Source organism: Lithobates pipiens, unplaced genomic scaffold (genome assembly GCF_037356315.1).
Source record: "Lithobates pipiens isolate NorthernLeopardFrog02 unplaced genomic scaffold, aLitPip1_a1.2 Scaffold_30, whole genome shotgun sequence".
NCBI lineage: Eukaryota > Metazoa > Chordata > Amphibia > Anura > Ranidae > Lithobates > Lithobates pipiens.
Genome location: NW_027507791.1, coordinates 12,733,494 through 12,747,666, shown reverse-complemented (window position 1 = coordinate 12,747,666; position 14,173 = coordinate 12,733,494). Strand labels below are relative to the sequence as shown.

Here is a 14,173-nt window from a genome sequence, read left to right as displayed (position 1 = left end):
TCAAATTTCCAAAATTTCCGAATATCAAATTTCCGAATATTCAAATTTCCGAATTTCGGACATTCGGAAATTTGAAGTTTTGGAAATTCTAAATTTTGGAAAAAGGAAATTGTAAATTTTGGAAATTGGAACATTTTGGAAATTCGAAAATTCTAATTCGGAAAATCGAAATGAGGAAATTCGAAATTAGGAAATTCAAAAAGTCAAAACTAGAGAATTTGAATATTACAATTTTCATAAATTTGAAAATTCTAAAATTTGGAAATGTGAAAATCCAAAAATAAGAATGAAAATCTGAAAATTCAAAAGAATGAAAATCTGAAAACGATTTGAAAACCTGAAAATCGGAAATAATAACTAATAATAAATATTAAATTATAGGTATTGGAATTTCCTTTCAAATTTGGCTGTTAGTGAACGTAACGAGTACAAATTTATCCAAAGTTACGAATGATCTGAAATAACGAATGCCGTATCTAAACGAATGGAACATAACGATCTAATAATAATAAATAACAATAATAATAATAAAACCTTTTTATTGTTATTATTTATTATTAATTTGTTCCATTCCATTTGTTTAGTTATTTCGGATAATTTGTAACTTCAGATAAATTTGTATTTGTTATGTTGACAAACAGCCAAATTTCTGTAGCGGATGACATTTGGGATCAAATGTCACACGCATTGTAAATTTAGTTTTTGACCTCAGGACAATAAAGGTTCTGAGGGTTAATTATTGTAGGTAGGCCTAACACCAGTCTGGCCAGGCTGTGTTTAGAAGTTCTGACTGGTCATGTGAACGGTGAGGTGCACATGACAGGCCAGAACCAAGTCTGGTTGGATGTTTTGGTATCGGCCCTCTTGGAGCCAATCAGTGCGAGTGCCGGGGCCCGCTGAGGAGTCTGGGAGGGGGTACTTAAACAGGTGTGGGTCACGTGTTCGGGGTTCCGGAGTTGTTTGTGAGACCCGCGTGGTCTGTTCTGGTTCCAGGACCGGGGTAGCCCCGTGAGGGGTCCCGGTTACGGGTTGTCTGACATCCTGCAGCATGTTCCTGTCAGTGGCCCCAGATAGACCTGCCTGGTCTGGGGTAGGGATCCGTCTGTTCCCGAGTCTCGGTAACTGAGGGAGGATTCAAAGTGTCCGGGGGTGTTTTCGGCTTGGAGGGACACCACAGCTCATGGAAGTGACCGGGTGAGGACTCTTCGGAGGAGGGCCGGCAAGTGGCATCCTGAGAAGTGCCTGGTTACTGAGTTGGGAAGGACATTGACGAGTTCACACTTTTCCGGTACCACAAAGGAAGCGGGAAACGTTCCAGGTACGGTTGGAAAAAGGTTCCTGTATACTCTTAATTGATTGTTCAAGTTTTGAGTCAACGTGCTGACTGTCATGATCTCTGGCTAGAGATCTGTTCAGCTTTGAAGTAGAAATAGAGACTTTGCTAAACCTGCAGTTCAAGGTACCTGAGTTCTTCACCCGTGCCCTCTGTTCCCTAAGAGACTGTGTTTGTGAAAGTTCTACTGCAAAATAAACCTTTTTGAAAGGACTTTATCTGTGTCAGTGTACAAGGCGTTGGGTATCAACCCTGGGAACCCCTAGACGTGGAGGAGCAGGCCAGGAGAAGGTAACCGGTAAGCCCAACAAATCAAGGCCACACAGCAAAGGTAGTGGCCACTACATTTCAATACCTATAATTTAATAGTTACTTATTATTTCAAATTTTACTGATTTTCTTTCTTTTTTCAGATTTTCAAATTTTCGGGTTTTTAAATTTCCGAATGTCATAAAGACATGGATGAGTGAGTTTGGGGTTGAGGAACTTGACTGACCTTAAGAGAGTCCTGACCCCAACCTGATAGAACACATTTGGGATGAATTAGAGCGGAGACTGCAAGCCAGGCCTTTTCATCCAACATCAGTGCCTGACCTCACAAATGCTCTTCTGGAAGAATGGTCAAACATTCCCATAGACACTCCTAAACATTGTGGACGGCTTTCCCAGATGAGGTGAAGCTGTTATAGCTGCAAAGGGTGGGCCAACTCAATATTGAACCCTACGGACTAAGACTGGGATGCCATTAAAGTTCATGTGCGTGTAAAGGCAGGTGTCCCAATACTTTTGGTAATATAGTGTATATGAAAGCAATAGATAACCCAGCCAATCCTCACTGCATCTCTGTACTCGATACTCTAGAAACGAACCTTGTAGAAAATGAGCCGAGGTGCTCCACACAAATGTGAAAGGTGGACCTCTCCAGCTCCTCGGACAATTTGGATGATCCTCTGACATGCGTCCCAATTATCTGCAAGAAATACTCAGGACATGAAATGGTGTATTTTTACTGACAATTTCTATCCTTCAGTGACTGTAGTTCTCCTTTAAATCCTGCACTGTAGTCAGACAAATGCTACATCTGCAATACCATATGTCATGGAAGGATTTTTTTTTAGCCCAGCAATCAAAAACACTTTGTACAATGGTATATTTGCCATTTGTTGAGGATTCCAATAGAACATTCATTGAAATGCAAATTGGTCTGAAAAAGCAGACTCAGAGTCTCCTATTTACGGGCTTCTGCAAAGGACACATTGCAAAATGGCACCTCGTGTACACAAGTTGGTGCTGTCCTCTATAAAACAAGCTTTTCCTGCTCCGAGGTCATCGAAGCCAACATTCCTAGGCCGAATTTTGCAGCGTCAGTATGCATCATTTAACATAATTACAACTCTTTGATTTTACTTTAATCCAAAAAAAATACTGCTTTTTTTTATTACCCTTTTTAAAGTTTTACTAAACCCACAACAGTACAATCAGTCTGTATATGCAGTAAAGCATGCTTGTTATACCCAATGTGGAACCTAAGGGGCAGTGGCGGCCACTCATGCGCCATCCTCCTAATCCATGCGTCCAGCTCCTAATCTACATGCAGAGCGCCAAACGCATGGATTCCATTGTTTTTTGTTTTTTTGTTTTTTAAGAAGCACTAATATTCGCTAACATCTTCCTTTTTCTCCTCCTGGCCAATCAGGAAGTGGGTCCTGACACCCGATTAGCCAGGAGAAGTGACTGCATGGGACTCGGGAGGAGAAGCAGGGGGGGAAGCCACGACCTGGATGAGGTAAGCGAGGGGCTGGCAGGCAGCTATGACTAAGCATCTGTTTGTGATGTGAAACGCGTTAGCTGTTCTTCCCTGTTTTGTATGCTTCAGATCTGGCTGTTTTTGATTTTAATCTTTCAATAAAGATGACTTCAGTGGTGTGCGGCCGTCCAGGATTTTTCCTTCCTTCCTAATTTGAGTAGAGCCAGCACCTGCAAGATCGTATAGGGCGGTTGTCTCCAACAGGTCCAGAGCCTTTGAGCTGCAATTTCTCTTCCACCAGATTAGCCAGGAGTACTAAGACCTGATTGGCCGTGGATCCTAAGTCCTGATTGGCTGGGAGGAGAAGCGCCCGCCAGGAATCAGAAGGAGATGTGGGGGGGGGAGCCGCAACCTAGATGGGGTGAGTGCAGGGGCTGGCGGGAGCCTTGCAATGCGACGATTGAGCGGGGGGGCGCCGATCAATTGAGCGAGCACCGGGGGGTAGTAATTGGTTGGCTGGCTGGGGAGGCCATGGGCTGCCCCCCCCCTCCAAGAATATTGAGCACCAGCTGCCACTGCTAAGGGATTAATCCTTCGCATGGTGTAAAAATGCTGTTTGATCCTGTCATCACTGATTCTCCCCTTCTTACACAGTCCCCAATCCATCCCCTGATAGTACAGAGCCTTGGGGACACTCTGCACATGCTCAGTTTGGGGTGTATTGCTAGAGTTTATTTTTGGGAGGGTGCATGGGATCAGCACAGGGCCGATCAGCACTGTCCAGACAGAGGTCCAGGGGCCATGCAGCCTCATAGGACAGTCAGAGGAGAATGAAAACTCCTCCGACAAGCGTTAACCAGTGCTCGGCCAGACACTGATAGAAGTGTTAAAGTGGTTATAAACCCTTACAGACCACTTTTATCTACAGGTAAGCCTAGATTAAGGCTTACCTGTAAGTGCAAGAAATATCTCCTAAACCTACACGGTTTAGGACATATTTGCAAAAGACAGGCACCACTGTCTATGGCGCATGCGCCGTAGACAGTAGCACGCAGGTACACTGAGCATGCCGCTGCTAACGGCGATCATGTGCGGGAGTGACGTAATCGCGGCTCCGGCCAGTCACAGCTCCGGAGCTGCGATGCCCGGAAGTCACTCTGGGATAGATGGTGGCGTCAGAGGAGAAGAACTAGGGTTGCTTCGGGGGCTTCCATCTCAGGTAAGTTATTCATAACGAGCTAGTATGCTATGCATACTAGCTCATTATGCCTTTGCCTTGCAGGGTGTATTTATTTATTTTTGTTAGGCTTTACTTCCTCTTTAAGACTGCTATGTACTGCTGATAAGAGAAGGTATTTAGAAGTTTATATTTACTAAAAGAATTGCATTTCCATTTTCTGTGTACTGTGGGAGACCAGATATATTGAATGCAGGCTCCTGGGTTTAGTAACACTTTAATGTATTCATTCAATTTTTTTCTAAAAACATTAATTGTATCAGACAATTACAGTATTAAACAGAAGCACACTGCCATCTGCTGTCTGCAGTGGTCTCTACAAGCTGAAACCATTATGTTGTTAATGAAGCCTTCGCCTAATATCGTGAGCACATAATCAAAAACAACTCTGATTGGTTACCAATTGTCAGTGGTGATACAAGCTGTCAGATTTGACTTAATTTTTTTATTTATTCGGTCAAAGTTTTAACCAGAATTCTGACACATTTCATCAATATTCCATGTTCTGATTGATCTACCACATATACAACTTTGGTTCTCAGCCAGTGTTATGTGTACTCATAAAGATACTTCTGACACATTTGTTGGAGTTAAGAAGTGATATAAAAAAGAGGACCCTGCATCTTCAATATGAATTTTGGGTGTAATGACTAATAATTAGGTTTTATTAGGCACTTTTAGCATGCATCCTTAACCACTCGCCGACCGCCGCATGCCAATATACGTTGGCACAATGGCAGCTGTGGGCAAATGGGTGTACCTGTATGTCCCCTTTAATTGGCTAGCAGGTGCATGCGTGCCAGCCACGTACAGCTTAACCGTACCCGCGGGACCAGTGGACTCAATGTTCGCCGGTCTCCCGGCGATCGTGTCACGGAGTCACAGAACGGAGAAGTGCCTATGTAAACAAGGCATTTCCCCGTTCTGCCTCGTGAGATGACAGAGATCTACTGCTCCCTGTCATTAGGAGCAGTGATCGCTGCCATGTGAGTTAGCCCACCCAAGCCCCCCCACAGTTAAAATCACTCCCTTGATCACCCCCTAATGTGTAACCCCTTCCATGCCAGTGTCATTTACTCAGTAATCAGTGCATTTCTATAGCACCGATTGATGTATAAATGACAATGGTCCCAAAATAGTGTCAAAAGTGTCCGATGTGTCCACCATAATGTCGCAGTCACTTATGATGAGAGAAAAATCACAGATTGCCGCCATTACTAATAAAAAAAAAAAATCACAGATTGCCGCCATTACTAATAAAAAAAATAATAATAATAAAACTGCCATAAAACTATCCCCTATTTTGTAGACTATAACTTTTGCGCAAACCTATAAATATACGCTTATTGTGATTTTTTTTTTACCAAAAATATGTAGAAGAATAAGTATCGGCCTAAACTGAGGAAAAAATCGTTTTTTTATATATATATTTTAGGGGCTATTTATTATAGCAAAAAGTTAAAAATATTGCTTTTTTTTTTCAAAATTTTTTCTCTTTTTTTGTTTATAGCGCAAAAAATAAAAACCACAGAGGTGATCAAATACCACCAAAAGAAAGCTCTATTTGTGAGGAAAAAAGATCATAAATTTTGTTTGGGTGTAACGTCACACGACCACGCAATTGTCAGTTAAAGCCACGCAGAGCCGAATCGCAAAAAGTGCTCTGGTCAGGAAGGGGGTAAAATCCTCTGGGGCTGAAGCTGTTAAAGTGTTACTAAACAGTAAAATCAGTGTGTATATGCAGTAAAGTATGCTCATTATACTCACTGTGGAACCCAAGGGGTTATTCCTTTGCATTGTGTAAAAAGACTGTCTGATCCTCCCCTTCTTCTACACTCCCCAAGCCACCTCCTGATAATACAGAGCCTTGGGGGCACTTTGCACATGCTCATTTTGGTGTGTGTTGCTAAAAAATATTTTTTTTTCTTTCCTTGGGAGAGTGCATGTGATCAGCACAGGGGCAATCAGCACTGTCCAGACAGAGGGTCAGGCGTCCTGCAGCCTCATGGGACAATTAGGGGAAAATTAAAACTCCTCCTACAAGCTTTAACCAGACACTAGAAGTCACAAGACTGCTCTATACTGATGATGAGAAAAGGTATTTAGCAGTTTATATTTTCTAAAATAATGTAATTTCCATGTTCTGTGCACTGTGGGAGACCAGATCTAGTGAATGCAGGCTCCGGGGTTTAATAACTTTTTAATAAACAATGGCAGAGTGATTGGCATACTCACATGTTCTATGTCGGTGTGCAGTGGAAGTTCCTTGAATGTCTCCTCATCTACCTCCATCTCTTTTTCCCATTTATTCTTCTCCATCTCCAGTATGTTGTGAATATATTTTTTAATGGTTCCCTTAATAATATAATTGTAAGACAACAAAGATGAGTCAGCAATGGAATAATATAGAAGATAACTTGAGAAATATAATACAACAAACAACCAAAAGCTTTTATATACAGTGTATATATATATATATATATATATATATATATATATATATATATACAGTGCCTTGTGAAAGTATTCGGCCCCCTTGAACTTTTGAACCTTTTGCCACATTTCAGGCTTCAAACATAAAGATATAAAATTTTTATTTTTTGTGAAGAATCACCAACAAGTGGGACACAATTGTGAAGTGGAACGAAATCTATTGAATTTTTTAAACTTTTTTAACTAATAAAAAAATGAAAAGTGGGGCGTGCAAAATTATTCTGCCCCCTTGCGTTAATACTTTGTAGAGCCACCTTTTGCTGCGATTACAGCTGCAAGTCGCTTGGGGTATGTCTCTATCAGTTTTGCACATTGAGAGACTGAAATTCTTGCCCATTCTTCCTTGCAAAACAGCTCGAGCTCAGTGAGGTTGGATGGAGAGCGTTTGTGAACAGCAGTTTTCAGCTCTTTAAACTTCTCCACAACAGTATTACGGACCTGCCTGGTGTGTTCCTTGGTCTTCATGATGTTCTCTGCGCTTTCAACAGAACCCTGAGATTATCACAGAGCAGGTGCATTTATACAGAGGCTTGATTACACACAGGTGGATTCTATTTATCACCATCAGTCATTTAGGACAACATTGGATCATTCAGAGATCCTCGCTGAACTTCTGGAGAGAGTTTGCTGCACTGAAAGTAAAGGGGCCAAATAGTTTTGCACGCACCACTTTTCAGTTTTAAAGTTTAAAATATCCAATAGATTTCGTTCCACTTCACAATTGTGTCCCACTTGTTGGTGATTCTTCACAAAAAAATTTAAATTTTATATCTTTATGTTTGAAGCCTGAAATGTGGCAAAAGGTTGAAAAGTTCAAGGGGGCTGAATACTTTCCCAAGGCACTGTGTATATATATATATATATATATATATATATATATATATATATATATATATATATACACACACACACACACACACACACACACACACACACACACACACACATTATGTATACACAGTGCCTTGAAAAAGTAGAATACAATGATCAGTGCTGCTGGCTATAGCCAACGGCACTGATTGTGCAGAAAACACTTGACAGGCCAGTTGATAGATCAACTTGTGTACAACCAGCTAGGCCATACATGGACCGAAATTTGTCCAGTCCCTGCTGAACTAGCTGCATTTCGATCCATGTATCGCTGACTTAAGTCTAATTTACTTGAAGTGATATTAAATTCTTGTTTTTTTTTTGTTTAAAAATAACAAACATGTTATACTCACCTGCTCTGTGTGATGGTTTTCCTCTTCTTCTGGGGTCCTCTGCTGGCTCTCCTAACCCCTCCCTCCTGCCCCCACAGTAAGCAGCTTGCTATGGGGGCACCCGAGTCGAGCCACTGCTCTGTGTGTCCATTCAGACACAGAGCCACATCTCGGCCCCACCCCCGCTCTTTCCTCATTGACTCACTGACTTTGACAGCAGCGGGAGCCAATGGCACCTGCTGTTGTGTGTTGTGTGTTACCCAATTAGGAGGAAGAGTCCCGGACAGCCAAAGCTCTTGTGCAACATCACTGGACCGAGATGGGGCTCAGGTAAGTATTAGGGGATGCTGAGGCAGCTGCTGTACACAGAAGGTTTTTTACCTTGATGCATAGAATGCATTAAGATAAAAAACCTTCTGACTTTACAACAACTTTAAGCTCTCTTTCAATTGGGTGTGTCGCTCTGACGCACCGCATCACTGATCACGGTATAGAGCCTATGACGTAGGCTCGTTATCATGTAATCAGCTGTGCCCAATCACAGTGTAAATAGGAAGTGCCAGTTATCAGCATTCTGACAATGTTTAAGGAGAGGAGAGCGCATAAGTGGCTTTCCTCACAGTGGTCAGTGATGCCCACCAGTGATGCTAATCAGTGCCCATCGGTAATTCCAATCAGTGATGCCTGTCAGTGCTCATCGGTGCCTCCTCATGAGTGCCGCCTATCAGTGCCATCTATGAGTGTCGCCTATCAGTGCCACCTATCAGTACTGCCTATCAGTGCCCATCAATGCCGCCTATCAGTGCCCATCAGTGCCGTCTATGAGTGCCGCCTATCAGTGCCCATCAATGCCGCCTATCAGTGCCCATCAGAGCTGCCTATTAGTGCCGCCTATCAGTGCCCATCAATGCCGCCCATCAATGCTGCCCATCAATGACGCCTGTCAGTGCTCATCGGTGCCTCCTCATGAGTGCCGCCTATCAGTGCCATCTATCAGTACTGCCTATCAGTGCCCATCAGTGCCGTCTGAGTACCGCCTATCAGTGCCCATCAATGCCGCCTATCAGTGCCCATCAGAGCTGCCTATTAGTGCCGCCTATCAGTGCCCATCAATGCCGCCTATCAGTGCCCATCAGTGCTGCCTATGAGTGCCGCCTATCAGTGCCACCTATCAGTGCCCATCAATGCCGCCTATCAGTGCCCATCAGAGCTGCCTATGAGTGCCGCCTATCAGTGCCCATCAATGCCGCCTATCAGTGCCCATCAGAGCTGCCCATTAGTGCCGCCTATCAGTGCTGCATATTAGTGCCACCTCATCATTGCAGCCTATCAGTGGCCATCAACCTTAATAACACACCTCAGTGATGGAGAAAAATTACTTATTTACAACATTTTATAACAGAAACTGAGAAAAAATAAATACATGTTGGTATTTTTTCGTTTGTTTGGCAAAAAATAAAAACTCCAGTGGTGATTAAATACCACCAAAAGAAAGCTCTATCAGTCTAAAAAAAATGTTTAAAATGTTGTTTGGGTACAGCTTTACATGACTGCGCAATTTGTCATTTAATGTGTGACAGCTGGAAATTTGCAGGGCATTGAAATGCTTCCTCCTGTGGGCAACAAATTATAAACATTATCTCATTACTGTTATGGAGCTCAAAGTCTGTTTTCAATTTCAAAGATGGAGCTTCTTTAAATTTTGGCATGTCAGGAAGGTATCTATGCAGAATTGAGTAGACATCTGCGGCATCAATAAATTTGTTTAGTTCCGTTCTGTTTCGTATCAGAATTAATTCGTATTTCGTGTCCGAAATTTCGTACGAAATACAAATTTTCTGATCCTCCCGAATGCAAGAATTTACGAAAATTCGTACGAATTTTCGATTCGTACGAAGCTAATCGCACATGTCTAGAATTGAGCAGATGAAAGCAAATTAAGGTATTGGGTTTTGTTTATGAGCATATGTTATTTTTTTAATGTGAAAAATAGAAAAAAAGAAGAAATGGTGGGACTTTATATCCACTTCTTTTTTTCTTTTTTTCAATATATCCGGGATGGAGGTGTATGTATATATAGTATACCGCCTCATATAAAGTCCCAATGTTCGCTCTAGTTTTTCATTTTTTTAATGTGGTCCTAGTTCTAGATCTGGTTGGTGGAAATGTTAATGAAGTTATGAATTTGAAATTTGCCAAAACAATCAATACTGTTTAGAATAGGAGAAGCTGAAGATGGAATGTTTGTACACGAGTTAAATCCCGACAGGCTGGTTGTATACGAGTTGGTAGATCGACTTTTATACAACCAGCCTTCTCATACTTCCACCCCCTTTTGTCCCCTTCACATTTGGCATGTCATTTTGTAGGTGGCTACTTAGCTTTAGCTTAGCAGGTACCTGCTCCCACTTCCGGTGGAATCGCCTTAGAAGTTCACCCCCTTCTCGCTTCACCCGCAGCTTTCTGGGACATGTCACAGGTCCCAGAAGGCTGCTGGACCATTCACAGGGTGCAGCGTGGCTTGCACATGAGCAGTAGGAAGCCAGCTGTGAAGACGCAAGCTATCACAGTAGGCTTCCCACACTAAAGATGCTGACACCGGGAACCAGGAGACTAGTGACAAACTAGCCTCGGGTGAAGACGACACTGGATCCCTGGACAGGTAAGTGTTCTTTTATTAAATGTAAGCAGCCACAGGATTTGTAGCTGCTGACCTTTATTGCTATTTTTCCTTGAGTAAAACCTCTTCAAGTTTTTTTAAGGATTAAAAATCAGCAGGATAGTGACATCTGTAGCACCCTGATGTTTAGGCAGGGTTGCTAGTAAATTTACCTGCCAAGTATATATATTGCCATGGCCAATTGATTGGAGATCAATTGATTCCACCCTAGTTCTGGAATTGCTTCACTTCTCACTTCTTTCTTCTGTCACTAGATGGCCGGGTGTCTTGTGTCATTGGATAGGACAAGGGCATTGCAGGGGCAGATTGGGAATGGATGTTGTGTCTCGGCCAATGGGCAGGGATCTTCTTGGGTCCCTTGGCCTGTTGGGAGAGCCTGTTTATTTGAGTGAGGTCATGTGATCAGGATTCTGTGCCACCTGGATGGCTGTCTGGGTGGACGTGTGTGGTATTGCCCGGGCTGCTAGACCAGAGCCTGAGGCCAATCCCGGGGACATCTAGCTGTTAGGCTGTCTGAGAGCCCACCCAGAAGCAAGAGAGCAGTGTAGGGTTGGGACTGTGGCTTGCAGTCCAACCAAAGTGACCAGGGCCGCTGATAGGGCAGTACAACCAGCCCTGGTGTCCTGGCCCTAACCCTCTCTCCCACAAAAAAAAAAAACGAAATAACTATATTAACCTGCACCCACTTGATTACTAACATATATAAGGAATATATATTCATTTCCTGGGCCCCATCAGGTTACCAGAGGGGCCCAGGAGGTGAAAGCAGAAGAGGGACTTTTTTTCTATTTTCGGGTGCAGGGATACAATGCCATGCCGCATGCTGTTCTCAGTATACCTGCACAAACTAAAGTTCTTCCTGCTCACTGTATGCCTCCCCGGCGGATGGATATTACTGTTATATGGCTCCCTTCATCCAGTAAGTGCTGCAGCTTGAGGGACTTATCACTGAGGCGGCTGAGACAGACAGAGCAGCAGGAGTAATCTGGACAACGGCAGTGGTGCACAGGCAAGCAGTCCCCTGCACACACACACACACACTGACAGGTTACACTATTGTAGCATGTGCAGTCCCTAGACTCTGTGTGCTCATGGTTATTATCATTATGATGATAAGAGCACAGTAGGTGCTGTATGGCTCTGTCAGTGTAACATGACTGTGTGGTGCTGACTTTCCTGATATATGACTGTACTGTGTGTTACAGACTATAACTCAGCACAGCCATAACAAAGTCAGCATCACACAGTCATGTTACACTGACAGAGCCACACAGCACCTGCTGTGCACTGATCATCATAATGATAATGACCATGTGCACATAGTGAGATGCTACTTTTACACATGTGATGGGGGAAGGGACAGTAAAAATACATAGCCAAGCTGCATTTTTACCACCCCCAAACCACTCTCCTTTCATAACCTTTCACCCAAGCTTTGCAATTAGGTCCTTTTTCATGCAGACCTGATTGAAAGCTCCGTATGAAGACACAAACTGAATGGGCACAGATGTCAAAACACTGACATCTCTCCCATTCAGATGCAGTTATGATTGGTGGGGCGCTGTAAATGTTAAATGTTCCAGCTCCTGCCTCCTGCCCTGACAGCGTGGAGGCAGGGGTGGGGTTATGGGCGGAGCCAGGATGGGTTGTGGGCGGGGTCAATGGGGCCCCGTCAGGTAGGCTGTATGGGGCCCCATGATTTCTAACAGCGGCCCTGAAAGTGACGGTTCTGCCGGCTGGAGAACCTGTCGTGGTCGGAGGTAGAGGGGAAGCTGTCGCCACTAAGGGACCATCCACCTTGTTACTAGGGACCACCATGAGTAGCTGAAGCAATTACCAGAGCAGTATTCTCACCAACCGGGGAAGGTGAAGAATTGGGAAACTTCAGCAGGTGTCAAGCCAAGGACCCAACTAGCAGAGGTGACGTTTGCAGAGCAGTCTTGTGTGCCAAGCCAGGGACCGAGGAGTCCAGTGGGGTGACACTTGAGTGTTTGTGAGTGCCAAGCTAGGGACCCAGCAAGTACACGGTGGTGACGCTTGAGGAAGATACTCAGGGAGATTGGAAGAACTCAGGAGATCCCGTGGCAGTGGATAAGCGGGTCTAAGGGATAGACTGGGAGTTCATTTGAGTAAAGATCTAAAAAGGAGAATGTGGAGGAAGTGAAAGCGTTCATTAAATCCTGTGTTAGAAACTATTTAAAGCGGAGGTCCACCCTAAAGTGGACCTTCCGCTCATCGGAACCCTCCCCCCCTCCGGTGCCACAATCGGCACCTTTCAGGGGGGAGGGGGGTGCAGTTACCTGGATAATCCAGGTAACTGCACCCACTTCCGGGATAGCTCTCTGCGGAAAGGGGCGTAACTTACGCCCCTTTCCGCAAGTGCCCGCCCCTTCCCGCAAGTGCCGCGCTGCTTGCTGGGAAACACACAGATCCCAGAGGCAGCGGGGAGCGTCCTTATTGCGCAGCGCGATTCGCGCATGCGCAGTAGGGAACCGGGAAATTAAGCCGAAAGGCTCCATTTCCTGATTCCCATACCCAAGATGGCGGCGGCAGGACCCGACAGGCGACCTAGAGATCGGCTTCGGGTGCCGACATCGCGGGCGCGCTGGACAGGTAAGTGTCACTATTTTAAAAGTCAGCAGCTGCAGTATTTGTAGCTGCTGGCTTTTAAAAAAAAAAAAAACGCGGAGTCCCGGTGGACTCCCGCTTTAAGATTATTGCCATAGGAGACAGCGTGTCTACACATGTAGATGTGGTGTCCAGCTGGGTGCATCGCTGTCCTATAGAAGTCTTGGAGTCTGCTAATTGACATTGCAACTACTAAAGGGTGTCCTGGCCCTAACCCTCTCTCCCACAGTTCTGTTTAAGAGAAACAAAATCTCTTTGCATTCAAGAAGTGTCTGGCGCCCATTAATCTACCTTAGATTGCACCCACTATGCCTCGTAACCCACTCTATACAGAAGGATGTCAGCTGTCTCTAACTCTGGAGGTCACCATTAGGCCTGGAGAGGCTCGGGACTTGGCTACACATATTACAAGTGGAAGGGGCAATTAAATAAAAATAGCAAATTAAATTCAGTTTTGAAAAATCTTAAGTTGTGCATTTAGGAATATAGCATGACTGCCTATTCATTAAATTGATTAAGGTTGGCTAAAACAGAGAAGAAAGAATTGTAACTACTTGTTGAGCCCAAAACATGACATTTTCTAAATACTAAATACTAAAACCTTCATGATTCTCGATGCCAAGTACAAAACTACCTCCCTCCTCTCTCTCACAAGATTTGGTTATTACCATGATGCAGGTATGATTTATACATTTCCATACAATTCTTACAAAGCTCTTGTAAACCATTACCTGTAGAGCAATGTTATAATCCTTTTTTAATTTTTCAAGGCATTCCCCATGTATCACAGGCGGGAGACTGGCAGCGTTAATTTCCGGGTGAAGTTCAGGGTTGGCCATAAATTCTTCACTGT

The 14,173-nt window shown here is 43.9% G+C and overlaps 1 protein-coding gene across 1 annotated transcript in view; it reads right to left on the bottom strand.

Moving 5' to 3' along the window:
- Window positions 1-14,173, bottom strand: part of EXOC3L4 (exocyst complex component 3 like 4) — a 172,473-nt gene that overhangs the window by 72,661 nt on the left and 85,639 nt on the right. Inside the window, exons 4-6 of the mRNA XM_077463717.1 lie at window positions 14,052-14,169; window positions 6,553-6,672; window positions 2,203-2,303 (exon numbers count right to left, since the gene is read on the bottom strand). Of these exons, the coding sequence (XP_077319843.1) occupies window positions 2,203-2,303; window positions 6,553-6,672; window positions 14,052-14,169 (339 nt within the window). The remainder of the gene's footprint in view (window positions 1-2,202; window positions 2,304-6,552; window positions 6,673-14,051; window positions 14,170-14,173) is intronic.